This window comes from Podarcis liolepis (genome assembly GCF_965112155.1).
Source record: "Podarcis liolepis genome assembly, chromosome: 2".
Taxonomy (NCBI): domain Eukaryota; kingdom Metazoa; phylum Chordata; class Lepidosauria; order Squamata; family Lacertidae; genus Podarcis; species Podarcis liolepis.
In genome coordinates, this window is record NC_139555.1 from 113,359,924 (window position 1) to 113,387,495 (window position 27,572).

Here is a 27,572-nt window from a genome sequence, read left to right on the forward strand (position 1 = left end):
GCTTTGAATGTGTGGTGCAGCTGGGGCCATTGTGGCTGAAGATAATTTTTCTTTCCCCCCTGTAGCTCGATTTCAAGAAAGACCAGTGATTCAATTAAGCTCAAACCTCAGCCAACAGATTTCCACGCTTATATTGTGATAAGTTACCATATTTTTCACTCTATAAGACACACTTTTCCCCTCCTAAAAAGTAAGGGGTGCGTCTTATGGAGCTAATACGCAGCTATCGCACAGCGATCCCTCTTGCTGTTCTGGCTTCAGCAAAAGCAACGCAAAGCCTCTTCAACAACATTTGATTCAAAATATTTTTTTTCTTGTTTTCCTCCTCTAAAAACTAGGTGCATCTTAAGAGCGAAAAATACGGTATTTAGATCTTGAAGTAGCCATCTACCCAGATACTTAACAGGAGAATCTTTCCACAGAGATGCCTATCTTTTTGCCATTTTGTCCTTAGAAGAATGATTTAAATTAAAACCCAGCCATGAAAAGATCTGGCCAGGTTAATTTTATAACCCGAGTCTTGGGGAATCTGAAGTCCCAATTTAACTTGCTGCACTAGGGAAAGCCCTCTTAACTCCCAGATTCCATCCAATCCTCCTGGCCTTACGGGAGTTGGGGGTGGAGTGGGGCTGGAGGAGGAGCAAAAGAAGAGGTTTTCACCTTGACGATGTGAAGCTTGGGCAGAAGATTGCAGTCGGCCAATGTGAGCTCATCCCCATCAAGGAATTTGCGGCGGGACTGACCCTCATCCTCAGCACTATTCTCGTCCACCTCCTCCGGCAGCGGCGTTGTCAAATAAACATCCAGGACCTTCAACGCTTTCAGCAAACCTTTCTCGAGATCTAAGAAATACGGGGGGGACGGGCAGGGGGAGAGGGGGGAGGAATGAATGGAACCATTGAAAAGCCAAGGAGTGACGAGGGAAAACATCAGGAAGGGTTCAAGTAGCATCTAAGCTGGAAAGGGAGCCATTGGGATTTGAGGTAAGAGGGAGACACAGAGGGAGCCAATGGCATCCAAGAAAAAAAGAATGACAGAGCCAATGAGATCAAGGAATTAAGGCACCATCTGCATTTCAGGCAGTGTCCTACCACTTTAAATGGTCATGATCCCCCCAAGGAATTATGGGAGATGTAGTTTGTTAAGGGTGCTGAGAGTCACCCTATTCCCCTCACAGGTCTACAATTCCTAGAGTGATTTAACCATTGACCCCTCTTTTCAAGGAACTTTGGGAATCATAGCACTGAAGGAGAAAAAGGGTCTCAGCACCTTTTTCTTTGGAAGGGGGAGGTGGGAAGTCGTTGAATGTATAATGCAGGGTGGATTTGATTTAAATCAGCACCTTTTGATTTGATTTAAATCAGCACCTTTTTCTTTGGAAGGGGGAGGTGGGAAGTCGTTGAATGTATAATGCAGGGTGGATTTGATTTAAATCAAATCAATTTAAATCACAATTTAAATCACTAGACAGTAAAACTTGATTTAAAACCTTTTTTTTTACAGAAAGACATTCTTGCTGGTATAATCTTAATATTTACAACCAAATGAAGGTTTCATTTTTGGAATAATAAATTTTCAGAGTAGTTTTTACAGTTATATAAAAAATTACTGATTTGGTTATACTATTAGAAATGCATAGACAGGTCATTATGAAATCATTGTGAGGTTTAATAAGTTATATATTTGGACAACTTTTCTGCTGTACTTTATTGGAAGGAGAAAAAATAATCATTTCCTTAATAACAATTTATTTAACTGAAACAATAACATTATAGCATATGTATCCATGTTTGTTAACTGATGTGGTTAAACAATTAAAAAACAACAACTTAAGATTGAGTTTTAGCACACATGAAAAACTTAAAACAAATCCTTATTTCCTGATGAATAGCCTTTGGACTATAATATAGCTTAAATAGAAAACTATGTTTAGAAAGATTTTGCCTCCAAAAGCATTTTATTTTAAAAATCCTATTTAATAAGAAAATCCAATTTTTTAAAAAAATGTGGGTTTTTTGTTTACTTTTTTTTTAAATCCCTGATTTTTATACACCTTGGTATAATGAAAGATGTTAATGTGGAAATGTAAAAACTGGAAACTTTAATAAAAATTATGAAAAATGGGGGGGGGGTTCCTCAGCACCCTTAAAAAGCTATAGCTCCCAGGATTCATACGCAATTACCTAGATGAATCCCGCCCAATTAAAACGAAGATGCAACCAAGCAGCAACTGAAGCCAATGGAGGAAAGAAGCCAGTGACAAGGAAAGGCTATCCTAGTCAGTTCACTGAGAGGCCTGGGAAAGAAGGGGCCAAAAGAATTGAAAAAGACCAATCTGAGAATCAAAACACTTGGGAAGAGGCCGCCCAGTGAGGATTTGGGGGCCAAGATACTCACTGGAGTTCTGCCCCGGGTTCGAGTTCTTGATATAGGCAGAGAACTTGGCAAAGACGTCAAGGCCAGCTGTGTTGGACTCGGGGTTACGGGCAGCCAACTTGGGGTACCTGTGAGAGAAAAGGCAGATTTATCATCAACCGTGAAGTGGCCTCGCTTAGTGGCGTCACCCGCAACTCCTCCTAGAGAGCCAGCAACCCCATTTCCCTAACCAGCTCCCCTAGATCCACAAAAATTATTGAAAAGCATTGAAAGTGATCAATAAACGGAGGTTCTGCCCCCTGCCCCCCAGCAGAAGCCTGCCCCCTTGAGGGGGCGATCTCCTAAAAAATGCTCATAATAATAATACTAATAATAGTTTATTTCTACCCTGCCCATCTGGCTGGGTTTCCACAGCCATTCTGGGTGGCTTCCAACAAAAGATTAAAAATACATTAAAACATCAGTCATTAAAAATGTCCCTAAACAGGGCTGCCTTCGGATGCCTTCTAAAAGTGAGACAGCTGTTTATTTCCTTGACATCCAACAGGAGGGTGCCACTACCGAGAAGGCCCTCTGCCTGGTTCCCTGTAACCTTGTCACAGTGAGGGAACCACCAGAAGGCCCTCAGAGCTGGACCTCAGTGTCCGGGCTGGACGATGGGCGTGGAGATGCTCCTTCTGGTATACAATAATAATCCTTAGAATGCCCACAATCAGCTCAATTGCCTCATATAATTCTTACTTGGGAGGGCAAAGGACCTCCTCAAGGAACTCTTCAATCTTGTTAGTGTCTGTATGAACCTCGGTCCCGTACATCAGGAACGGGAGCTGACCTCCGGGGCATAGTTTCTGCACCGTCTCGGTCCTCCTACAAGGAAGAGAAGAAGAAGAAGAACATATTAAGAGTGCTTGTAACTGCGAGAAGGACCCCGGAGCGAAGATAAGTGATGCTGGCCGGACGGGGAGATGCACGTGCGAGTCCGTAGCAAAAGGGAGGACGCCCTAGGGTGTCCCTGCGGCAATTTCTACCCACCTCTTGGTGTCCACCGTGGTGACGTTGAAGGTCACGCCCTTGAGCCAAAGGACCATGAAGAGTCGCTGGGAGAAGGGGCAGTTCCCGATTTTGGCTCCATCGCTGCCGGCCTGAGGAAATGAAACCAAAACATTGAGATCTAAGCCTCAATCTAACTCTGCCATTCTATAATTCAATGACTAGACCTGCCTTTAGCCTAATCCAGCTCGTCTTATGTACATCATCATCATCATCGTTAAGTTGTGGGTGAACATATCAGACGACACAGTGATTCTTCAAAAAGCTCTTGTTTATTCACAGGCCAGAACAGAACTGAACTGAAGGGTTCAGCCAGCCTGCTTATACAGAGCTCCACTACAACGCAACAGTAACCACTTTCTGTAACTATCCAATCACTGAACGTCACTTTCAATCCCTTATTTGCATATGTGGACCTGAGTGAAAACTATCTACAGTATCCCCCTGCTGGCCCAGGGTGAGAACTTCAGTACATAACAATCATCATCATTTATACCCTGCCCATCTGGCTGGGTTTCCCCAGCCACTCTGCTAGCTAACCCCACAGCCTTGGGATGGTACCCGAAACGTAGCTTAAGTAATTCTGGAAACGTAGCTAAAGTAATTCCTGCTGCAAGCCAGTGTTTGATAGACAGATAAAACTTTATTCGCATTAGCCAATGGCCATAGCAACAGTAAAACATTACAGTATATGCAGAAAAGGAAGTTTGATTTAAGAGCACAATTTAAAGTCCTGAATCAGCCGTCAGTTAGTGGCCCTTATTCTGATTGCCCCTGCTATGAACCTAGCAACCTTTGCTGTTATCTGATAGGACAATTTTGATCTGATAGGAGAAAGGACATTGTGGCAGTGGTTGAGCGCCCTGGGATGGTTAGTACGAGTGGGATGTTTTACAAAAGTCAGAATCACAGCACTTTTACCAGCGACTTGGCCTTCAGGAAGCCACAAAAGCATGTAGGAAAGGGCTGAGACAGACTTGCAACTTAAAATTCCCAGGTATCAAAAAATGTTATTTATGTATGCCACTACTGCGGCCCGTGTTTTGCTAGCCCAGAAACTGGAAAACGAGCGAGGTTCCAACCAAAGAAGAATGGCAACTTAAGCCAACAGAATATGCGCAGCTTGCAGGCTTAACATATAGAATAAGAGAACAAGAAGGACATACGTCTAGAGAAGATTGGAAAACGTTTATTGAATGTATGGGAAATAACGGTGTACAGCTGAAAGCGCTGGCAGCATGAAGACAAATTGAACAGTGTAAATAAGTTCTGATGGATGTAATAATGGAATGCTGAATGGTATAGTTTTTGTAAATTAAGCAGGGATTTATGATATGTAAAATGAGCCATGGAAAGGGGAGAAGGGAAGTCACTGATGTCTTAAGAATGTAGAAATGAGTACTTTAAATTGTAAAACTGAAAACTTAATAAAAATGAGAGAGTTTTAACCACTAGAGGGAGACAGTGGCATACGAAAGGTCACAATACCTTGTGCCACAGTGAAATATAGTATTGGGCTCTTTGTACTTACAAAAGTCACAGCCACCCAAACCTTTTTAAACAAAAAACAAAAAAACAAAAAAAACAGAGTCGCCCTGTTCCGAAGTGGCTGTAAATCACAGCGCTGGTGATCAGTTGGCATGCTTTCCGCAGGTTTCGGTCTCCCCTGCAGGCTGGGAGCTCCTGCTGAACCTTGATCTCTGTTTAGCTTGCCACACAGGAGTCGCTAACTAAGCAGGTTTATCAACCGGGTTCTATACAAGTTCCTGGAAGGGCTCCGAGCGCAAGCCTGCAGCAGGATTTCTCCTAGTCCAAAATGAGGAAAGACACAGGGGTATCCAAGCGGCCAAACTGAACTGAAGGGGGCACCGCGCTAAAGGAGGCAGCCTTAATGGCGTTGCTTTTATTACCTTTTACTATACCTGTGTTTGATGATGTACTTTAGATGCAATGTGCTCTCCGTATAATGAGCTTTAAAAAATATTGAAATATTGTTGTTTAGTCGTGTCCGACTCTTCGTGACCCCATGGACCAGAGCACGCCAGGCACTCCTGTCGTCCACTGCCTCCCACAGTTTGGTCAAACTCATGCTAGTAGCTTCGAGAACACTGTCCAACCATCTCGTCCTCTGTCGTCCCCTTCTCCTTGTGCCCTCCATCTTTCTCAACATCAGGGTCTTTTCCAGGGAGTCTTCTCTTCTCATGAGGTGGCCGAAGTATTGGAGCCTCAGCTTCAGGATCTGTCCTTCCAGTGAGCACTCAGGGCTGATTTCCTTCAGAATGGAGAGGTTTGATCTTCTTGCAGTCCATGGGACTCTCAAGAGTCTCCTCCAGCACCAGAATTCAAAAGCATCAATTCTTTGGCGATCAGCCTTCTTTATGGTCCAGCTCTCACTTCCATACATCACTACTGGGAAAACCATAGCTTTAACTATACAGGCCTTTGTTCCCAAAAGACCAGAGGCTTTTTTGCTTGGTTTGATGGGAAAGGAAATTAAGATAAAGGACCAAAGATTATTCATGTATGCCACAGCTGCGGCAAGGACTTCGTTGGCCCCAAACTGGAAATCACAAGAAGTTCCTACCATTGCGGAGTGGCAGTCGAAAATGATAGACGACATGGAACTAGCCAAACTGACGGGAAGGATTTGGGATGGGGACGACCAGAGATTCCAGGATAACTGGAGTAAATTTACTGAGTATTTAAAAGACAGTTGTAAAAACTTAAAAACACTAGCAGGACTGAAGTAACTCCTATAATGTAAAATAAATAAGATGAGAGGATAAAATACGTGAAAGAATGTGACAAGGGATACCAACTGAAGGGAAGGAGGGAAGTCATGGCTCGGCAGAGCACAATGGTTTATATGTTGATGTATGTATGAAATAAGGGACACGGGTGGCGCTGTGGGTTAAACCACAGAGCCTAGGACTTGCCGATCAGAAGGTCGGTGGTTCGAATCCCCGCAACGGGGTGAGCTCCCGTTGCTCGGTCCCTGCTCCTGCTAACCTAGAAGTTCGAAAGCACCTCAAAGTGCAAGTAGATAAATAGGTACCGCTCCGGCGGGAAGGTAAATGGCGTTTCCATGCGCTGCTCTGGTTCGCCAGAAGCAGCTTAGTCATGCTGGCCACATGACCCAGAAGCTGTATGCCGGCTCCCTCGGCCAATAAAGTGAGATGAGCACCACAACCCCAGAGTCAGTCACGACTGGACCTAATGGTCAGGGGTCCCTTTACCTTTACCTATGTATGAAATGTATGGAAGGAAAGATTATGTAAGGAAAACAATAAAAAATTATTGGGGGGGGGGGAATAGATGCAATGTGCGACCCCAGACAGAATGGCCAATCTTGTAGCAAGCCAGCACCTCTGGGGACAGTGGGCTGCATAGACAACAGGGATCTCTTATCAACAGTTGCCAAAGGGAAGAAGATCTCTTGCTCTAGTAACCCACACAGTCAGGGAGGAGATAAGATGAATCCTCTTCCATGGAGGACTATGGCCACCAACCGTTGCCATGGGAACAGATGGGCTTCCCCAAACATCCTCCAGAAAGTTGAGTTGTCGCCAGCTTAACACGGTGCAGCCAGTTCCTACTTAGACTACTCAGCAATGGTTACCCCTCAGTCACCGCCAGCCTGGCAGGCACAAGGGACAAGAAGTTGCTATAGAAATGCCCAAACAGAAAGGCGTGTGGAGCCAGACATCAATCAAAATGGCCGCCGGACTTAAGAGCTGCTCCGCAATGTCAATCGGCTGTTTGTTTGGTTTTTTTGGCAATTCGCTATTCCTGTGCAGACAAAAACAAAACGAAAAACCCACATCTAAAATTCTTTGAAAACCTGACTCAGGTTGCAGAATACATTGTGCTGACGTAACCGTCTCCATTTTTCGACTGTCACTGTGCAAGATATACTCAGGGTAGCAAATATAATATAATATAATATGATATGATAATATAATATAATATAATATAATATAATATAATATAATATAATATAATATAATAGGCAGCTCCTGCACCTTTCATATTTGTACAGAAGAGGGAACTCCAGTGCAACCTGTCAGGCAAGCTAAACAGGGCTTTTGAGCAAGTACTAATAAGTTTGCTTGAACTTAAATAATTAGATTTATATCCTGTCCTTCTTCGCAAAGGAGCCCAAGGTGGCAAACACATCCTTGATAAAACAAAACGATTTTAAAGAAAACAAAAACTATTCAAAAACCCAAAAAGTATCTAAAAAGATTTTTTTAAAAAAAATTTAAACCCAATAAATATTATAAAATTAGATTTAAAAGAAACACACCCAAAAACCTATTAAATCAGCAACAGGGAACTTGTGGCCCTTTAGGTAGTGTCAGGACTCCAACAGCCATCAGCCCCAGCTAGAACTGTCGATGGCAACAGTGAGGGATGTTGAGAGTTATAGTCCAGCAATATCAGTTTTCCCCATCCCTGTAATTAAAGGTGTTTCCTTTTGCATCCAGCCAGACTGCCCATGACTCAACAGACCGCAATTTCGACGGGCATCCCAGCTGCATAAGAAGTTCCGATGGCAAGAAGAATCTGGCAATCCAGAGAAGAAGAAGAAAAACCTTTCTCCTTTTTTTAACTTCCTAAATTTCCAAACAGAAAATTAGTAATTTTAAAAGGCCGCAAGCGCTTTCCCCAGAATATTTTGCATACCATATGTACCATACATTTTAAGCCACATTCCAACAATCTTGGGAACTGTAGTTTATTAAGACTGCTGGGAAACATAGCTCCGTGGCGGAGTAAACTACAGCTCCCAGAATTCTTTGCAGGGAAGCCATGACTGTGCAAAGTTCTATACAGTGGTACCTTGGGTTACAGATGCTTCAGGTTACATACGCTTCAGGTTACAGACTCCGCTAACCCAGAAATAGTGCTTCAGGTTAAGAACTTTGCTTCAGGATGAGAACGGAAATCACATGGCAGCAGCAGGAGGCCCCATTAGCTAAAGTGGTACCTCAGGTTAAGAACAGTTTCAGGTTAAGAACGGACCTCCGGAACGAATTAAGTACTTAACCCGAGGTACCACTGTAAATATATGTAGCCAGTAGCCCCAGCAACGTTTCCACCCTAAATAATCCCCAGTGCCTTTTCCTAACCACTTTCTGCCAATTGTTCTCATGGCAACCCTGCCCTTTCCTTTCTTCCAGGGACTAGAAGGTTTAAGTTTTTTAAAACAAAAAACCATGACTCTCCGGTTGCTAAATCGGGCACAGAAACAAAACCGCAAACCCTTACATGGGGGAAAAAGAGAGAGAGAGAGGCCCTTCCCTGGAAAAAGATCAAGCAAGAATGAGCCATAAAAGTGATAAGTCGACTAGCTTCTGGACACAAGGATGGAGGGTGGAGATGAAGTCACATGATTTCCCGGTGGCTTGGGGCGGCCAGCCTAGTCAGATCTGGAGGAGACAAGAGGGAGTTCCCAGGCTGACATCATTCTGAGACTTAGTATTTTTTTTTTTTAAAAAAAAAACCTTTCTAAGGAGATGTTCATTTAAGCCTTTGAACGGCAGCCAGGAAATTCCACTATGGGCTGTCAGAAGTTACTCAGCCACCCAACGCCCCCTTATCTCCACCTAATACATTCCGCTCTTGGAGAAGCCACGCTTCATCCATTGCCAAGGAACCCAGGAGTCCGGGCCACAGACATTCAACCCCACTCTAAATAATTATGCCAGGAGAGGAGAACCTCACCTTCACTGGGCCTGCTGAAACGCACCCTTGAACTCTGATAAGGAATCCTGCTTGTCTGAATGGAGGGCACATAAGGAAGGATGTGTGAGCACATGTAGAAACTAGCCTGCCCTACCGTATGACAATTTTGCATTTGTCGCCCTCCTCACTTTTGCTCTGCTATATGGCCCTCAAAGGCTGCCTGGGAGGGACTGTGGCCCTCAAGGTGGAGAAGGTTGCCCACCCTGAATTAGGTCCTACTCCACTTGGGACGTGGGTGGCACTGTGGCGTAAACCACTGAGCCTTGGGCTTGCCAGTCGGAAGGTTGGCGGTTCGAATCCCCGCGACGGGGTGAGCTCCCGTTGCTCGGTCCCTGCTCCTGCCCACCTAGCAGTTCAAAAGCACACCAGTGCAAGTAGATAAATAGGTACCGCTCCGGTGGGAAGGTGAATGGCATTTCCGTGCGCTGCTCTGGTTCTCCAGAAGCGGCTTAGTCCTGCTGGCCACATAACCCGGAAATACTGTCTGCGGACAAACGTCGGCTCCCTCGACCAGTAAAGCGAGATGAGCGCCGCAACCCCAGAGTCGTCCGCGACTGGACTTAACAGTCAGGGGTCCTTTACCTTTTTTTGAACCACTTCTCTTAGGAGAACCCAGGAATCCCAACCCTTAATTTAACTTGCCAAATGCTACTCCCCTGGCCAGCACTTAGTGTAGCTGAGGAGTGGTTGGCAACCATGCTAAGGATGGGACTCCTAAAGTGGGATACCCAGCCACTCTCTCTATTCTAATCCCCTAAAAATGGCAGCTGAGGAGACGTCTTCATCACTACGGCTTATTCCCTTTCACGAATTCCTTCCAACCTTCAAATCCACTTGATCCCTCACGCTCCTTTGAACCTGCAAAGGCAGCCCAGACCGTCAAACGCCCACCAATGAGACTGCCAGGTCCGTAATCTGAAAAGGCATCTCCTTCAGGGTGGAACCCTCTTCAGGCCCAAGGGCCACCGGGCAACTTTTGGGGGGCCATATCAGCAGGGGGCGGGGCCAAGGGCAAAAGTGGGTGGAGCAACAGATATGAATTTTCCCTTCCTCACAGAAGGCTGGTTTCAACAAATTCCTTCCTCCACTCAGGCAAGGAAGAGGCATGAATAGAGTTCAGGGGCCCATTCCAGCCAGCGATGACACCAGCATTTCTAAGGAAATGACATTTTGAGGGGCTAAATATAGGCAGAGGGAACCGGGGATCCCTATTTCCGTCTCTCTCTCTTTTCCACTAGAGCACACACACAGAAAAGACATTGTAAGGAGACTTTGTTCCCAAGCACCACCCCTTTGCTCTCCTCTTAAAGCCAAGCCTGCTGGCAACCTTCCCGTCTCTAACCCAATATTTATGTATTTGCATTTCACACCATGACGAGAGCAGCCGAGCTTAAAGAACACGTACCACACTGTCTGCCTGAAAAAGGGAAATGGGTAAAAATGAAAAACTGGAAATGACACTTTCAAGTTTGCTGCCTCCCCTTCTGACCAGTGTTACAAACTTGGGTATATAAGCTAGGCCCCAAATTGCTCCTTAAACCAAGGTTGTGGTCATCAAAACAGAATGTTTAGTTGCTATTTGGGGGCAAAACGGCTCTAAAGCCTTGTTTTCCGAAAGGTGGACTGTCTGGGATTTGATTCTCAGTCGAACATCTGAGAAGCTTGCTCACAACTTTCTGACATTTGCGGCCGGATCAAGCAAAATTTATTAATTGCAGATGTTTTGGTAGGTGGCATTTTCATTTGCAAAATTGCTCTGAGGTATTCTATGGAAGAGATTCACAAATGGAATTCAATTAAACCAACCAACAAATGAATAAATATACTGTCTTTTTGAATTCCCCCAATATGGACCAACATAGCTAAAATCTTATAATTTTTTTTATTGGTAGACAGGATGGTCGACTTTACAGTCGGCTGTGTGGGCAGGTGAGGAAGGTGAGGAAGCAGGCAGAGGGCCTTCTCGGTAGTGGCGCCCTCCCTGTGGAACGCCCTCCCATCAGATGTCAAGGAAATAAACAACTATCTGACTTTTAGAAGACATCTCAAGGCAGCCCTGTTTAGGGAAGTTTTTAATGTTTGATGTTTTGTCGTGTTTTTAATATTTTGTTGGTGAAACCCAGCCAGATGGGTGGGGTACAAATAAATTATCATCATCATCATCTTATATCTTTAACAAGAGAGGGGATTTCATCAAGTACAGCCTGCCACGCAACTAGTAAAGGTACAGGGTCCATTTCCCCTTTTGCATCTGGCTAACCTCACAGTAGACTCTCCTTCTCCCCCCCCCCCCCACCGCCAACTCAAAGAACCCAGGACTCCAGATTCTAAGTCCTCTTTTCTGGCTCCGGATTAGTTCAGAGTACACTCACGCTGGAATAATTTGCTGGGCTTGATAACGCTCTAGCTCTGCCACAGCCTTTGGCCTAATCCAGGAAAGATACAGGAGCAAATCAGTGACAACCGACTCCAGCACACGCGTAAAGTTTGCGAGAGCGTTCCTGCCCACACATGCCCACACACCCAGCAGCCGGTGCTCAGATCAAATGCAACTCGGACAATAAAAACAAGGGAATAAAAAGCCGACAACAAGCTACACTGTGAGGAAATGGATTCCAGGGAACAGAGGGAGGGAGGCAGGCGCAGTTTCTGTTAGGTGCCACAAAATATGCAGAATGCACCTGCTGATTCAGGGAGATCCAGATTCTGCGCTAGGGTTAATTAATGCAAATGGTGCAACATTCCAGAAGCTGTGTGCACACCTGAGAAGGATGTGGCAAGCTGAGGTGAGCGTCCCTGCAGAGCCCTGAAAGCAATGCTGCGGGGAGGACAGGACTTGCCCACCGATGCAAATATCAGGGGCGCTGCAGCCCTCTCAGGGTCTCACTCCGCAAACCCTTTCTGATGGTGTACACCAGGCACAGGCAAACTCGGTCCTCCAGAAGCTTTGGGACTACAACTCCCATCATCCCCGACCACTGGTCCTGTTAGCTAGGGATGATGGGAGTTGTAGTCCCAAAACATCTGGAGGGCCAAGTTTCGCCATACCTGGTGTACACAGAGGAGGATCCGCAGAATGTCGATCATCCGGAATCAAGGCTTCCGCCCAGAGCTGCCAACTTCACGATACGATAATCTTCATTGTCATTGTCCCATACAGAACAACGAAATTGGAAAAAAATCTACATCAGACATTCAAAAACCAACAAGCCTGCTATCCCAGCTTGGTTAACCCCCTAAAAACTCTGATACCCCATAATTAAATATAAAATACTCCCACAGAGTATATTATGTTTAGGGAAGCTTTTAATGTTTAATACGTTATTGTATTTTAGTGTTTTGTCAGAAGCCACCCAGAGTGGCTGGGGAAACCCAGCCAGATGGGCAGGGTATAAATAATAAAATTATTATTTATTATTATTATTATTCTTATTATTATTATTAAGATTACCTTACACTGCGTTTAAAACCAAAATCACATTTGGATAAAAACTGTTTCTCAGGCGGCTAGTCGTAGTCAAGGTGCTTTCCACAACTTTCCACGCAGCCAGAAATCCTGCAAGGAGCTCACAGCTGCGCAAGAGACCCGGAAAAGAGGTGTGCAGGTAAATTTGCTGAGCGCAAAGCAGCCACATGCAAAAAGAAAAGGAGGAGGAGACGATGTTCCAGTGCCTTTAATAGTTCTGTACGAGAGGGAATCTCGCAGGGGAGGCCTGGTTAATCAGGACAAATGGGGCACTGGCCCACCAACGTCAGCCTGCCAGCACCTGTTTGTCATCTTACAACCAGGACGGGAGTGGCACTATTTTGTCACCTCCCTCCTCCAGGGTTTCGCTGCTGCCCCTGCAGAGCTCATCTTGTGCAAGGGAATTCCATGGTTCCTGACTGTGCCCTGTGCAGTGTTTCTTCCTTTGGCCTGTAATAATACCCGCCCTTTAAATAGCACTCTAGGTACATTACCTTGCTGTAATAACACCTAGTAACGCAGGTCAATATTATTATCCCCTATGCTGAAGACGAGGGTGGGGACCAGTGAGCAATCAAAGGCAAGCTTGCTTTATTTCATCTGAGAGGTTTCTGGCTTAAGTCCTTTCTCCCCACGCCCCCATATATTTTTTTTATTAGATTTTCTATTTTCTATTTTAGAGTATTCATTTAAACAACCTTAAAGTATCAGTGGCTTCCCTTCTTCTCTTTCCACGGTTCATTTTGCATAACATAAAATCCCTGCATACTTTACATAAACTATACCATTCAGTATTCCATTATTACATCCATCAAAACGTATTTATGCTGTTGAATTTATCTTAATGCTGCCAGCATTTTCAAGTGTACACAATTCCCCCCCCCCATATACTCAATAAACATTTTATAGGCCAGTATTGTTAGACCTCTATTTAATAGTGTCAGAGCTGCCCTAGGTCCCAGCTCACAAAGGACCAACGCCAATCCGTTGTTATATACAAAAGTCTTTATTGAAGTTCATTTTCGTTTTCACAGCCGCAGCGTGCAGCTCTACGTCTGAAACTCTAGACCGCTGAAGCTCCGTCTGAATCTCCTCCCCCCAGACACCAGTTTAAGACTCTAGCCTTGCTCCACCTCTTCCTTTGCTCTTTCCTCCTCTGGGTCCGCCTGTCAGCTGGGGTCTCGCCCTTCCTAGACTCTTCTGACGCTGAATCCCCTGAGTCTTCCCCCTGCCTCCGGCGGGCTTTAGGACCTGGTTCCCAATCCGGGCTTTCTGCTGTCCCATGCGCCTGTACATTCGAACTTGGCGCGCGCCCCCAGCCGGCAACCTTCCTCCTGACCGTTACACTGCTCCTGTCACTGCTTCCCCCTTCGGGGAGGCTATCTGGACCTGACCTCCCCTCCGTTCCCCCACTCTCCGATAGAGGCGTGGTCAGCCCTGACTCATCTTCCCTCCCTTCTGGAGGCGACGCTGGCCCTGACATATGGGACTCTTCCCCCCCCCCCCACTACGCTCTGGTGGGGAAGCTGGTCCTGATCTCCAGCTGCTGCTTTGGGAGTCCCCGCTGGCCCCCCTTGCCCTGACCATCGGCGCCTCCTTCTGGGAATCTTCTGATTCGCTGGATAAGCTCATGGAATCACTCGGGTCACTGCTATACCCCCCTACGCTGCTCTCCGATTCTTCCCCTTCGCTCTCCATTTCCTCTCTCCCCTGTGCCTCTGTTCCTGAGGCCCTGACAAATAGTAATAATAATAATTTATTATTTATACCCCACCCGTCTGGCTGGGTTTCCCCAGCCGCTCTGGACAGCTCCCAGCAGAATATTAAAAGCACAATAAAACATCAAACATTAAAAACTTCCATTCAGATGTCTTCTGAAAGTCAGATAGTTGCTTATTTCCTTGACATCTGGTGGGAGGGCGTTCCACAGGGCAGGTACCACCACCGAGAAGGCCCTCTGCCTAGTTCCCTGTAACTTCACTTCTCACAGTGGGGGAACCGCCAGACGGCCCTCAGAGCTGGATCTCAGATGGAGGTGGAGACACTCCTTCAGAGGTTGGATGGCCACCTGTCATGGATGCTTTAGCTGAGATTCCTGCAATGCAGGGGGTTGGATTAGATGACCCTCGGGGTCCCTTCCAACTCCACATTTCTATGACCCCCCCCCCCCGTACAAGTTAAGTTGCTGGACCCAATGACCAACGCTAGTCCTACTTAAGAGTAGACCCTGAAGTTAACGGACATGGCTAACCAAAGACTCATTAGTTTCAATCAATGGGCCTACTCAAGAGTAGGAGCTTAGTTGGGCACAACCCATGATCACATGCATCCGTGGCATGGTCATGTGTCTGCAGAAGTACTAAAACAAAAAATGAAAAGGTCAGAATTGCAGCTAATAGACAAGAAGTCAAACACTGGTGAGCTGCAGTGTGACCGTCATCTGAAACCAGGACTGTTGACAGTTCATCCCCCTAACTTCTTGGCTTCTGTGTGATTAATGGATTAAGTTAAGTAATTTTAGCTGTTTATTGCAAAATGGCTCTTTTGAGCCTGTTTCTCTGAAGCCTGAAATGGATTCAAAGAAATCTGCTTCAGACTGGCTTCAGGCCCATATTTGCAAGGTCTGATCCAGCAGGAATCTTCTACAGTGGTACTTCGCGTTAAGAACTTAATTCGTTCCGGAGGTCCGTTCTTAACCTGAAACGGTTCTTAACCTGAAGCACCACTTTAGCTAATGGGGCCTCCTGCTGCCGCCGCGCCGCCGGAGCCCGATTTCTGTTCTCATCCTGAAGCAAAGTTCTTAACCCGAGGTACGATTTCTGGGTTAGCGGAGTCTGTAACCTGAAGCATCTGTAACCCAAGGTACTACTGTATCTGACTTTTAGAAGACATCTGAAGGCAGTCCTGTTTAGGGAGGCTTTTAATGACCGATGTTTTAATGTATTTTTTATCTTTTGTTGGAAGCTTCATGTTACAAACCCTGCTAACCCAGAAATAGTACCTCAGGTTAAGAACTTTACCTCAGGATGAGAACAGAAATCATGCTCTGGTGGCATGGCAGCAGCGGGAGGCCCCATTAGCTAAAGTGGTACCTCAGGTTAAGAACAGTTTCAGGTTGAGAATGGACCTCCAGAACAAATTAAGTTCTTAACCTGAGGTACCACTATAATCGTTTTCTGTGCTGGGAAAGACTTCCTCCTTTAAGGAGAAAAACAGGCAAAGGTCCATTTTATAGGTAGGGAATCCTGCGTGCATTTCCAGTTTTCCGCCTTTGAACAGAGCCCCTGCAAAATGCACTCAGCTTATCACCTGGAGGAAGATAACGCCCAGTGAGTCAGACCACTTGGATCATCCAGCTCAGTTTTGCCTACACAGACTGGCAGCTGCCCTCCAGGGTTGCTGCAGACCTGGGAGCTTCTGCTCTGCAAAGCACTGAGCTACCTGCTGGAAACTGCCAAAAGCCTCGAGAGTCTGCTGATTTTCCTCTCCCCAAACCCTCCTTGCCTGTGCTTGCTGCTCTCTCCGCTGAATTCAGTGATGGGGAAAGCAGCGGTGAAAACAGCCCTTCCTTATTATTACCATATATTCCCTTTGACTCTGCCGAGTCTTGACCTCCCCCCCTCCCTGCAATTGGTATATTAAATCCATTCTTATCGCACACATTATTCTTATATCCCTACTGCTTTACATTGAAGGTATCATTCCAGTCCTGCTAGTGTCTTTACACTTTTACAGTTCACCTTTAAATATCCAATTATTCCTGATTGCTGGGAAAAGAATACCGTATTTTTTGCTCTATAAGACTCACTTTTTCCCTCCTAAATAGCAAGGGGAAATGTGTGTGCGTCTTATGGAGCGAATGCAGGCTGCGCAGCTATCCCAGAAGCCAGAACAGCAAGAGGGATTGCTGCTTTCACTGCACAGTGATCCCTCTTACTGTTCTGGCTTCTGAGATTCAGAATATTTTATTTTTTTTCTTGTTTTCATCCTCCAAAAACTAGGCGCGTCTTGTGGTCTGGTGCATCTTATAGAGTGAAAAATACGGTATGTAAAGAAAATAATAAAAATTTACTTGGAAGAGAAAACAGCCCTTCCTCCGGTGATTACCTTGGCGCCTGACAAAGACGACAGGCAGCCATTAGGTGTCCTTCAAACAGAAATCCAAGACGACAGGGGAAGATGTGGCAGAGAGGGAAGGACTTGAAGTCCCAGAGTACAGCTCCACCCTAGGCCTGCACAACTTATTTGACCTGTTTATAACAATGTGCTGAAGGCCTTTCTAAATACGCCTGCCAACCTTGGATTTGTGGAAGCAGCACTGTTGCCAGTGCCACACGATACTCATTCCACACTCGTAAGAACTTGATCTTTCGGTGTGGCCACACCCATACATTGTCAGTCAGTCATTCAGTCAGTTTCATTGCACATAGCCAAAGGCTGCCGCAATGTACACAGAATCGTTCAACAATTAAAAGAAAATACGTTGGATTAATACAAAAAACTGAAAACATTTATATTATCAAGACATTAGCTACATTAAACAGAGCTAAAAAAGTACCTTAATATAAGACATTAAACAATAAAATTTATAGGCTAAAATCATCACATGGCCACTATTATATTAAAAAATAATGTTGATTAATACAATGTGCAATTTTAACAGGAGTTTGGTGATAAAGGTAGAATATAGCTTGATGTAAAGGTAAAGGTAAAGGGAACCCTGACCATTAGGTCCTGTCGCGACCAACTCTGGGGTTGCGGCGCTCATCTCGCTTTATTGGCCGAGGGAGCCGGCGTACAGCTTCTGGGTCATGTGGCCAGCATGACTAAGCCGCTTCTGGCGAACCAGAGCAGCGCACGGAAATGCCGTTTACCTTCCCGCCGGAGCGGTACCTATTTATCTACTTGCACTTTGACGTGCTTTTGAACTGCTAGGTTGGCAGGAGCAGGGACCAAGCAACGGGAGCTCACCCCGTCGCGGGGATTCGAACCGCCAACCTTCTGATCGACAAGTCCTAGGCTCTGTGGTTTAACCCACAGCGCCACCCGTGTCCCTAGCTGGATGTAGATAGGGTCAAACAAATTCATCTCCTTTACAGTTGGTGGCTATCTTGGCTATATAATTTGCTCTAATTTTCCTAGCGGCAGTTGCAAAGAGTGCTACACGCCAGGTCACATACTTATCTGCGTCTGCAAGGAGATATAAAATCATGTCAGAGGGGTTCTGGCCAGGGGACCTTGTCATTATAGGTGCTAAAAATCATTCTCTTGCTTCATTATATAAGGGGCAGCGCAAGATATAATGCATAAGGTCCTCTACTTCAGGACATTCCCTAATGCAAACACGTTCGTTTGCACCCATACGTTGGAACTCCCTGCCTATAGACATCAGACAGGCGTCTTCAATGTTCTCTTTCCGGCGCCTGCTAAAAACATTTTTGTTTAGCAAGCCTATTCAGGTATGTAAAATGCTGGCATGTGTCATAATCTGGGTGACTTCAATTTTTTAAAATACATTTTAAATAGTTGGTTTTAAATGTTTTTACTGATAATTTCACACACACACCCTGTTTTTGTAAACCACTATGGAGGATGTTCTTGTTTTACAATCAAGCAGTATATACACCTTATGGAACCAATGTACAACCAATGAAGCTTAATAACTCGGACCATAAACCAACATCTTCCCAGTACGTTTCCTAGCACAATTCAAAGTGTTGGTGCTGACCTTTGAAGCCCTAAATGGCCTCGGCCCAGTATACCTGAAGGAGCGTCTCCACCCCCATCGTTCTGCCTGGACACTGAGGTCCAGCTCCGAGGGCCTTCTGGCGGTTCCCTCACTGCAAGAAGCGAAGTTACCGGGAACCAGGCAGAGGGCCTTCTCGGTAGTGGCACCCTCCCTGTGGAACGCCCTCCCATCAGATGTCAAGGAAATAAACAACTACCTGACTTTCAGAAGACATCTGAAAGCAGCCCTGTTTAGGGAAACAACTATAACCCAGATGGGCGGGGTATAAATAATAAATATTATTATTATTATTCCACCAATGAGAAGACAGTGGCACAAAATTGAAACCCACTGAGGCAAAAGAAAATTACACTGCCAAACAATTAATAGATTTTACAGGGAGGATGTTCCAATAGGTATTGGTTGACAAATTTTGGAAGAAGCAATCCACTCCCATCTTTTGGGGGGGGGGCGGGGAGAGGTACCTGGCACAGGGTATCTATTCATGGAAGTTCCTGTTATAAGAAAGCTTGGGAAGGTACCATAAAAGCGAAAACATGGAGAATAAAACTAGCAAGGGCTAAATCAAATCATGTGTAGCAAATCAAGGAGTGTGGTGGAGTCTCCTTCTTTGGAGGTCTTTAAGCAGAGGCTTGACAACCATATGTCAGGAGTGCTCTGATGGTGTTTCCTGCTTGGCAGGGGGTTGGACTCGATGGCCCTTGTGGGCTCTTCCAACTCTATGATTCATGTGTAGCAAGGGCTACTGGCCACAATGGTTACATTATCCCTCAATAGCAAGCCTTTGAATTCCAGTTCCTGAGAAATACAGATGGGCAGGAATGCTCTTGTGTTTACAAGGTTTCCGATAGGCATGGGCCATGGCTGGCCACAGTGAGATGCACCACTAGCCTGATCCTGTAGGGCTCGTCTTCTGTTTTATTTTTTTAAAAGCTGGTGCAAATATATGTGGTGTCAGAACCAAAAGGTTTACTATAAAAATAAAATAAAATTGGGAAAGTTATGACTGGAAGTGGAATGGGAGGCAAAATCACGTTCGTTCGTAACCCGACACACCAGAGGTAATACCTAATTGAGGAGTGGTTTAGTTGCACGTGATTTATTGAATCAATTCAGTTTGCGGAACCAGCCAACAGACTTCACAATTAATTATTACCCTTGGCAAGCTTCATAACCTGCCCTTCACCATAAACGGGGCACACCACAGCATTTAAAATTATACCGTACAGTTTTTAGATATTGTGCACAAACGAGCAGGCATTCCGGGAAGGGACTAAGGTGAATTATGTATTTGTGAGCGGTGCCCCACGGACTCCCTATTCAACTTGCTGATTTATCCCCTGTGCTGCTAACGCAGGCAAATAAAGCAGATTCTTGCCAGCCACCGCTCCCCTGTTGCCCCATTCAATCACCACAATAGGGCTATTTTCCCCCCCTCTGCAGCATGACTGGGAAAACAAAGAGCTCACCTGAGGTGCTTCCAAGCTATCGATCACTAGGCCGCCTCTCGGAATAAAAAATGGCCCCCAACAGACAATTCTCGTTGGAGGGTAAATCTGGCTCGGAACAAAACATTCCTGATGAATTAAGACCCTCACAGAGGGGACTTTGTCGTGGTATTCAAACAGCATCTGTTTGCTGACAGGATCAGGGTGTTTGGGTGAAAAACAGAGACTTTAAACACACAAACACATGCATCTAGACTGAGACGTCTGGAGAAAAGTTCTGTCCATACAACTCTTCCCCCATATTCAAGGTCAGACTATTTTGTCCATTTAGTCTGCTACTGTCTAAAAAGGGGTCGCCAATGCAGTACCAACAAGCACCATAAAAACCCCAATAGTCTTTGCTGGTGGCCCCCTGGCAAGGCTCCTGGAGTGTGGAGTTGCTTTTAAAAAAAGAAGAAAAGAAATAAATTAACTATCCAACCCTCCCCAGAAAGTAAGTTACAAAGCACAGCGTGCAAGTACCCTTCAAAGCAATTTCTCTATTAAAGTTCCTTTATCCGATACAGTGGTATCTTGGGTTACATACGCTTCAGGTTACAGACTCCGCTAACCCAGAAATAGTGCTTCAGGTTAAGAACTTTGCTTCAGGATAAGAACAGAAATCGGGCTCCAGCGGCGCGGCGGCAGCAGGAGGCCCCATTAGCTAAAGTGGTGCTTCAGGTTAAGAACAGTTTCAGGTTAAGAACGGACAAATTAAGATTAAGAACAGAACGAATTACGTACTTAACCTGAGGTACCACATGTACATTAGTTTCACACAGAACATTTGCAACAATAACGGGCATGTTTACTCAGAAGTCCCTTTGTGTTTAATAGAGCTTTACTCCCAAGCAAGCGGGTAGGGGATGGCAGCCTATGTTTGGTTTCAGGTTGGCATGGGGGGAGGGAATGAAGTTCTTGTGCCCTTAGCAGCTGCCCAGCAGGCAGAAATTCAACAGGTTAAGCCTTTTCCTGTATGAAAATGCAACTCTGGGGAAAGCTTCGCCATCTCTCTAATTTTGAATTATGCCACCCCCCCACACACAAAAGCAGTCATTTTGTGGCTGGCACCCACAGAGCACTCTCAAAATTCTGGTCCAAAGAGGTTGGTGAACTGCGGTCTATGACTCGCTGTGGCTCTCCAAGGTCTTTCCTTTCATCTGCTATGATGATACTAAGGACTGCAGGGTTGTAGCTCAGTAGGAGAACATCTGCCTTGCCTGAATAAGGACCCGGGTTCAATCCCAGGCATCACAAGATAGGGCTGGGAGAGCCCCCTGCCTCTGCCAGCCAGTGTCAAGAACATTGGGCTTCATGTACCAATGCTCTGAGCTGGAATAAAGGCAGCTATCCATCTCCCAAGGACTGAATTATTGAAACTGTATACAAAATTGTGCACCGTCGCTGAGCTGGTCAAACACACCTGGCCAAACACACCTGAGATGTGTGTTTTCAGCCCCAGCCCCCTTATTCCTGTGACTGTGCTCTGTTCCATGTGTTGTTTAATTCTGAATTTTAAATTCCTGCAACCCACCCAGTCCTCAGCCAGAGAAGAGCAGGTCATAAATTTAGTAAGGGACAATAATATGCTCCCAGCTCTCTTAACTGACCAGAGACAGTTCCAATATTCTGCTACCTGTTCCTGGTGAATCACATTTTGTCCCTAATTTTCCGTTCGGGGAAATATGAAGAACATATTTTTATTGTTGTATTTTTCTCAAAAAAAGAGAAGTGTTATCATACATATTCACATGTGCAAAACACACACACACACACACACACACACACACACACCAGTTCATTGCTTCCCCTTTCTCTACGCCCCCATAGCTACTTACAGTGGTGCCCCGCAAGACAAATGCCTCGCAAGACGGAAAACTTGCTAGACGAAAGAGTTTTCCGTTTTGGAGGTGCTTCGCAAAATGAATTTCCTATGGGCTTGCTTCGCAAGACGACAATGTCTTGCGAGTTCCTGCTTTTTTTCCCCTCCCCCCCTTTTTCTAAGCCGCTAAGCCGCTTATCAGCTGATCCGATCAGCAGATAAGCCGCTAAAAGCCGCTAATAGCGCTAATCCGTCAATGGGCTTGCTTTGCAAGACGAAAAAACCGCTAGACAAAGAGAATCACAGAACGGATTCTTTTCGTCTTGCGAGGCACCACTGTATCTAGATAGCAGAAGTTGCTAAAAAGGATCTCAGTTGCAGCTAGGAATGCTTGAGGAATTTATCAGTGAATTCTGAGAGGAGCTGGCCAGATCTCCATCTCAGGGACCTGGCTTACAGAACAGGACACTGGTCGCTTTTAGATTCTGCACCTCTCGGCTCAAAAGCATGCCCAAACAGCATGTAAAATGCATATTTAGAAACGCACAATCTGTGAGAAAAACACACTGCGCGTGTCTGTATTTGCGTTTATTTTTATTTTTTACAAAAGAAGCTTCTTAGATTAAAGCAAAACAGGACGGGAAATGCTTATGCCTGACCACACACACAAAACCAACACAGGCCAGAAATAAATACTGATTCGCCAACCCCCTAACTGCAGCCTAAGCTCAGTGCCGTCAGATCCATTATGTGATAGTAAGGATTCTGTTAAGCAAGGGCTTTGTTTTTGCTTGTTTTTACACACACACACACACACACAGAGAGAGAGAGAGAGAGAGAGAGAGAGAGAGAGAGAGAGGTGGAGTTTTGGTTTACTTCTTGGTTTTAAATGCAGCGTAAGGTAGTCTCTATGGGAGTATATTGTATTTAATTATGGGGTATCAGAGTTTTTAGGGGGCTAACCAGGCTGGGACAGCTGGCTTGTTGCTCTCTGAATGTCTGACGTAGATTTTCTTTTTTTAAATCATTTTTATTAAGTTTCCCATTTTAACAATCCAATCAAATCACATTTAATGTTCCAAATTATACAAATACATATCAAATAGTCCAAATATTCTGCCTAAATTATAAAAAAAAATTGTTGCGACATGCCCATGTTTTCAATTTTGTTGTTCTGTATGGGACAATGACAATAAAGATTATCGTATTGTAAACCAGTGCAGGACGGACCATCACAGAGCAACATAACACAAGCAGAAAAAAGCCTTCAGCAATATATAATAGAATCGCAGGAAGGAATTCAGCATAGCGCTATGGCAGTCATTCTGTCAGTGCACACATTTCAGCTTGCCAGGTGAAATGACCCCCTTCTGATGTTTTGGGGTTCTCCTGATCCCCACAAGCCAATTCCGGAGGGGGGGGAGCCCTGTCACACTAGCAACTGCTTCTGCAACTGTGACTTTTAAAAACATAATTTGAGAGCCGGGAGGACCCCGATGGCTCGCCTGTTCCAACCCCCCTGCTTTATGGGGGCGTATGGGATGAGAAGGAATTTTCAGTGTAAGGAAAAACAGGGGTGTTTTCCTTTGCAAAACACAATGCACTGGCAATGTCATGGGAGTTGCTTCTCCGTGCAGCAATCCCCATGCTGCCAGGGTAGCACATGTGAATCCGGCAAACACATGGCCAAGGGGGAAAAGAAGAGGGGTGGCCCCACACACTTTCGGCTCTGATCCAGCCTGCTGCTCCTATGCAATCTCCAGGGAATCCCACCCACCCACCCCAAACACCACCGTGGGAATGCAGCTCTCAACAGAGAAAAGGTTGCCCGCGCCTATGTAAAATTAGCCAATCAGCAGGCACAAAATATAACTGCTGTGAGACATCTCCAGCCTCGGGGCCACTTCAGGCCCCCTCCCCATTTGGCCCACATTAAGCCCAAGCCCACCTGTCCTAGAGTGGATGTCCTTTACGATGTCGTGTGAGTGGCAGGGAAACCTGCAGGTGGCTGGGCTAACGGGGGCAGGCTGCTGATTGTCTGGGCTTGCAAAGCCTCACCTATCAGCTGATGCTCAGGCCCTGCTTAAGATTCGCTTCTGGCACTTTGCAAGCCGCACCGATCAGCTGATTGGCAGCACAGGCATAAACAGGTCACCTGACATAGTTGTGACGATTGACACGGGGAGACACCTGGGTGGCACCTGGCTTGAGAGCAGTACATGTGAAAAGGATCTAGGAGTCTTGGTTGACCACAAACTTGACATGAGCCAACAGTGTGACACGGCAGCTAAAAAAGCCAATGCAATTCTGGGCCTCATCAATAGGAGTATAGCATCTAGATCAAGGGAAGTAATAGTGCCACTGTATTCTGCTCTGGTCAGACCTCACCTGGAGTACTGTGTCCAGTTCTGGGCACCACAATTCAAGAAGGACACTGACAAACTGGAACGTGTCCAGAGGAGGGCAACCAAAATGGTCAAAGGCCTGGAAACGATGCCTTATGAGGAACGGCTAAGGGAGCTGGGCATGTTTAGCCTGGAGAAGAGGAGGTTAAGGGGTGATATGATAGCCATGTTCAAATATATAAAAGGATGTCACATAGAGGAGGGAGAAAGGTTGTTTTCTGCTGCTCCAGAGAAGCGGACACGGAGCAATGGATCCAAACTACAAGAAAGAAGATTCCACCTAAACATTAGGAAGACCTTCCTGACAGTAAAAGCTGTTCGACAGTGGAATTTGCTGCCCAGGAGTGTGGTGGAGTCTCCTACTTTGGAGGTCTTTAAGCAGAGGCTTGACAACCATATGTCAGGAGTGCTCTGATGGTGTTTCCTGCTTGGCAGGGGGTTGGACTCGATGGCCCTTGTGGTCTCTTCCAACTCTATGATTCTATGAGATAAGGGGCCAACCCACTTCTTTCTTTGGTGATTGCTCGTAGCCAAGTAAGATTGTCTCCCATAAACACGGTTTTAACAATGAGTCCGTAAGTGACTGCAGAGGCCAATTCTGGAGCCACACGTCCTTCCACAGTGGGGACACTGGTTTCCTGGCTTTGAAGGACCAGATTCCATCTGGTCCAATATTACGTTCCAACAGCGACCAACCAGAGATGCCTCTGGGGACATACAGACTCTGCAAATGAGAAGCAACAGGGGGTATCTGGCTGTCCCCAGCACCTGGTATTTATGCCTCTGCATAAAGAAGTTCCAATTTTGCTGACCCATGGTTGCTGGTAGACCTAACCTAAAGAATGCTTCTAAGCCAGAGGCCATCACACCTTGCAATATATAACATCATTGAATTAATTATGCATTGTGCCCTTCAAGTAGAGTGAGGCAACTCATTCCTTTCTTCCTTGCCACATTTTAAAGGGAGAACCATGTTTTGAAAACATGTGTCCTCAATTCAGCCACAGTCACCACTGATATATACAGTGATACCTTGGGTTACATACGCTTCAGGTTACATATGCTTCAGGTTACAAACTCCGCTAACCAAGAAATAGTACCTCGGGTTAAGAACTTTGCTTCAGGATGAGAACAGAAATTGTGCTCCGGCGGCGCGGCAGCAGCAGGAGGCCCCATTAGCTAAAGTGGTGCTTCAAGTTAAGAACAGTTTCGGGTTAAGAACGGGCCTCTGGAACAAATTAAGTACCGGTACTTAACCTGAGGTACCACTGTACATCGGGAAGAACTTTCTGAGGGCAAGAGCTGTTCGACTGTGGAACAGACTCCCTCGGGAGGTTGTGGACGCTTCTTCGTTGGGGGTATTAAAGCAGTGGTTGGAATATCATCTGTCATGGATGCTTGAGTTGAGCATTGACTGCTGCGTTGCAGGGGGTTGGACTAGATGACCCTCGGGGTCCCTTGCAACTCTTTAGTTCTGCAATTCTCTGATATCCCCAGGCAAGTCAATTACCTTTCAGCCCCAGTTTCTCCACCTACAGAATTCAAACAATAAGCCTGACCTACCTTCGTAGGCTATTATAAGGAAGGAGAAATGGTGTTTACTAGCTCTAAGCCTTCAGGTTTGGGCAAGGTTAAAATAAATTAAATTCTACGCTGGCCTACTTTAGATCAAACATTTGAACATATCCTCCTTTTTTTCTTTTTTCTTTTTTGCCTGTCTACTCCCTTCTTGACAAAAGTACACGGTCCCTTCTGTCCCTAAACCATGTGATGTTTGTTATAGGAGAAATGACCTTTTAATTCCTCTCAGAGAACTGTCAAGGCCTGTCAGTGCTCTACTGTGGGCACCTTGCCCTCGAACAGGTAAAATGCTTGTGAATATTCCATGCCATCACAAAGTCCAAGTCCAATGCTGAGAATGAGTTTATATCCTCACATATATTTTTTTTGGGGGGGGGGACACAACTGCAATTTCTGTGCTGCGCATCTTTGGGATAAAGGTAAAGGGACCCCTGACCATTAGGTCAAGTCGTGGCCGACTCTGGGGTTGCAGCACTCATCTCGCTTTATTGGCCAAGGGAGCCGGTGTACAGCTTCTGGGTCATGTGGCCAGCATGACTAAGCCACTTCTGGTGAACCAGAGCAGCGCACGGAAACGCCGTTTACCTTCCCGCCGGAGTGGTACCTATTTATCTACTTGCACTTTGACGTGCTTTCAAACTGCTAGGTTGGCAGGAGCTGGGACCGAGCAACGGGAGCTCATCCCGTCGCAGGGATTCGAACCGCGACCTTCCGACCGGCAAGCCCAAGGCTCAGTGGTTTACACCACAGCGCCACCCGCGTCCAACTTGGTACCCACCAAATGCTTTGGACTACAATTCCCATCAGCCTCCGCTGCAGTGACTCGCAGCAGGCAACCAGGGTTTCAGACAGGAGTCTTTCCCCAGTACTAACCTGGGGATTGAACCCGGGACCTTCTGCATGCAAAGCAGATTGCTCAACCACCAAGCCACGAAGGCTGGCTTCTCCCTGCAGCCACTCAAAGCATCTCTAACTCCCAGTGTGTCAGCCTGGACCTTTTTACCATTGTCTTCTTGAAGAGGGCAAGGTTTAACTGGCCTCCCAAATTTGTGGTTCTCTGGTTACTGATCTCCCCTTCTTTTTCTTTCTCATCTTCCAGGAAATTTATAGACTGTGTGTTTGAATATTCCTCAGAATATGACAGTGCCTTATTACAACACACCGCTATTTGCCTGCTCAGCATCTCATGCTAAGTGTGTGGGGGGGGGAGCAACTTCCCTTTTCGTATTAAAATGACAAACGTTCCTGTTTTGTTTATTATCTGCTACCCGCCTGCCCAGGTTTTTGAAAAACAAACGAACACCTATATAGGTTTTCTGCCAGTGTTAGAAGCTCAAGATATATATATGCTAGGCTCCCAATGCCTCCTTAAACCAGGTTTACCGTCACCAAAACAGAATGCCTAGTTGCCATTTTGGAGCCGGGCGGCTCAAAGGTTTTATTTTTCAATGAGACTTTTTGGTTCCTGAAATTTGTTCTGGTTGTGCAGGATGAGCTGCTAGTGTGTGAAAACAGTCAAGATCCATGGATCCCACCTCTAGATGGTGGAGACGTCAGGCACCATCCTGACGCCCAGACATTTTCAATTGGTTGCAAGTGGCCAATAGCCAGGTGCAAAATGTGCCCAGTCCATTTTGAACGCTGCTCTCTGCCTTGACTTGAGAAATATTGAAGTCATTAAAAGAAACGGCTCTGTTCTATCATTCTGGGTCTCTTCCCTCCACTAGGAGCTTGAGAAGTACCGTACTTTTCTGTGTATAAGATGCCTCCATCCATAAGACTATTTGGGGGACTCACATTTAAGAAAATGGGGGGAGATGGCACAGAATTGCTGAGCGTTTTTGCAGAGGATTGCCCAGAGTTGTAGAGCTTTTTTTAGGGGGGACTG

The 27,572-nt window shown here is 45.8% G+C and overlaps 2 protein-coding genes across 3 annotated transcripts in view; both read right to left on the reverse strand.

The window, feature by feature from the left end:
* DDAH2 (DDAH family member 2, ADMA-independent) overlaps window positions 1-27,572 on the reverse strand; it is a 323,504-nt gene that overhangs the window by 69,913 nt on the left and 226,019 nt on the right. The gene's annotated exons all lie outside the window — the stretch shown is intronic.
* Window positions 1-27,572, reverse strand: part of CLIC1 (chloride intracellular channel 1) — a 35,501-nt gene that overhangs the window by 1,207 nt on the left and 6,722 nt on the right. The window contains exons 1-5 of one of the 2 annotated variants that reach the window (XM_083493324.1): window positions 10,066-10,116; window positions 3,409-3,518; window positions 3,118-3,243; window positions 2,398-2,504; window positions 661-842 (exon numbers count right to left, since the gene is read on the reverse strand). In XM_083493324.1, coding sequence (XP_083349450.1) covers window positions 661-842; window positions 2,398-2,504; window positions 3,118-3,243; window positions 3,409-3,518; window positions 10,066-10,101 — 561 coding nt within the window. In that variant the 5' untranslated portion in view covers window positions 10,102-10,116. Of the gene's footprint in view, window positions 1-660; window positions 843-2,397; window positions 2,505-3,117; window positions 3,244-3,408; window positions 3,519-10,065; window positions 10,117-27,572 lie in introns of those variants that run through there. The other variant, XM_083493325.1, reaches the window with a different exon arrangement.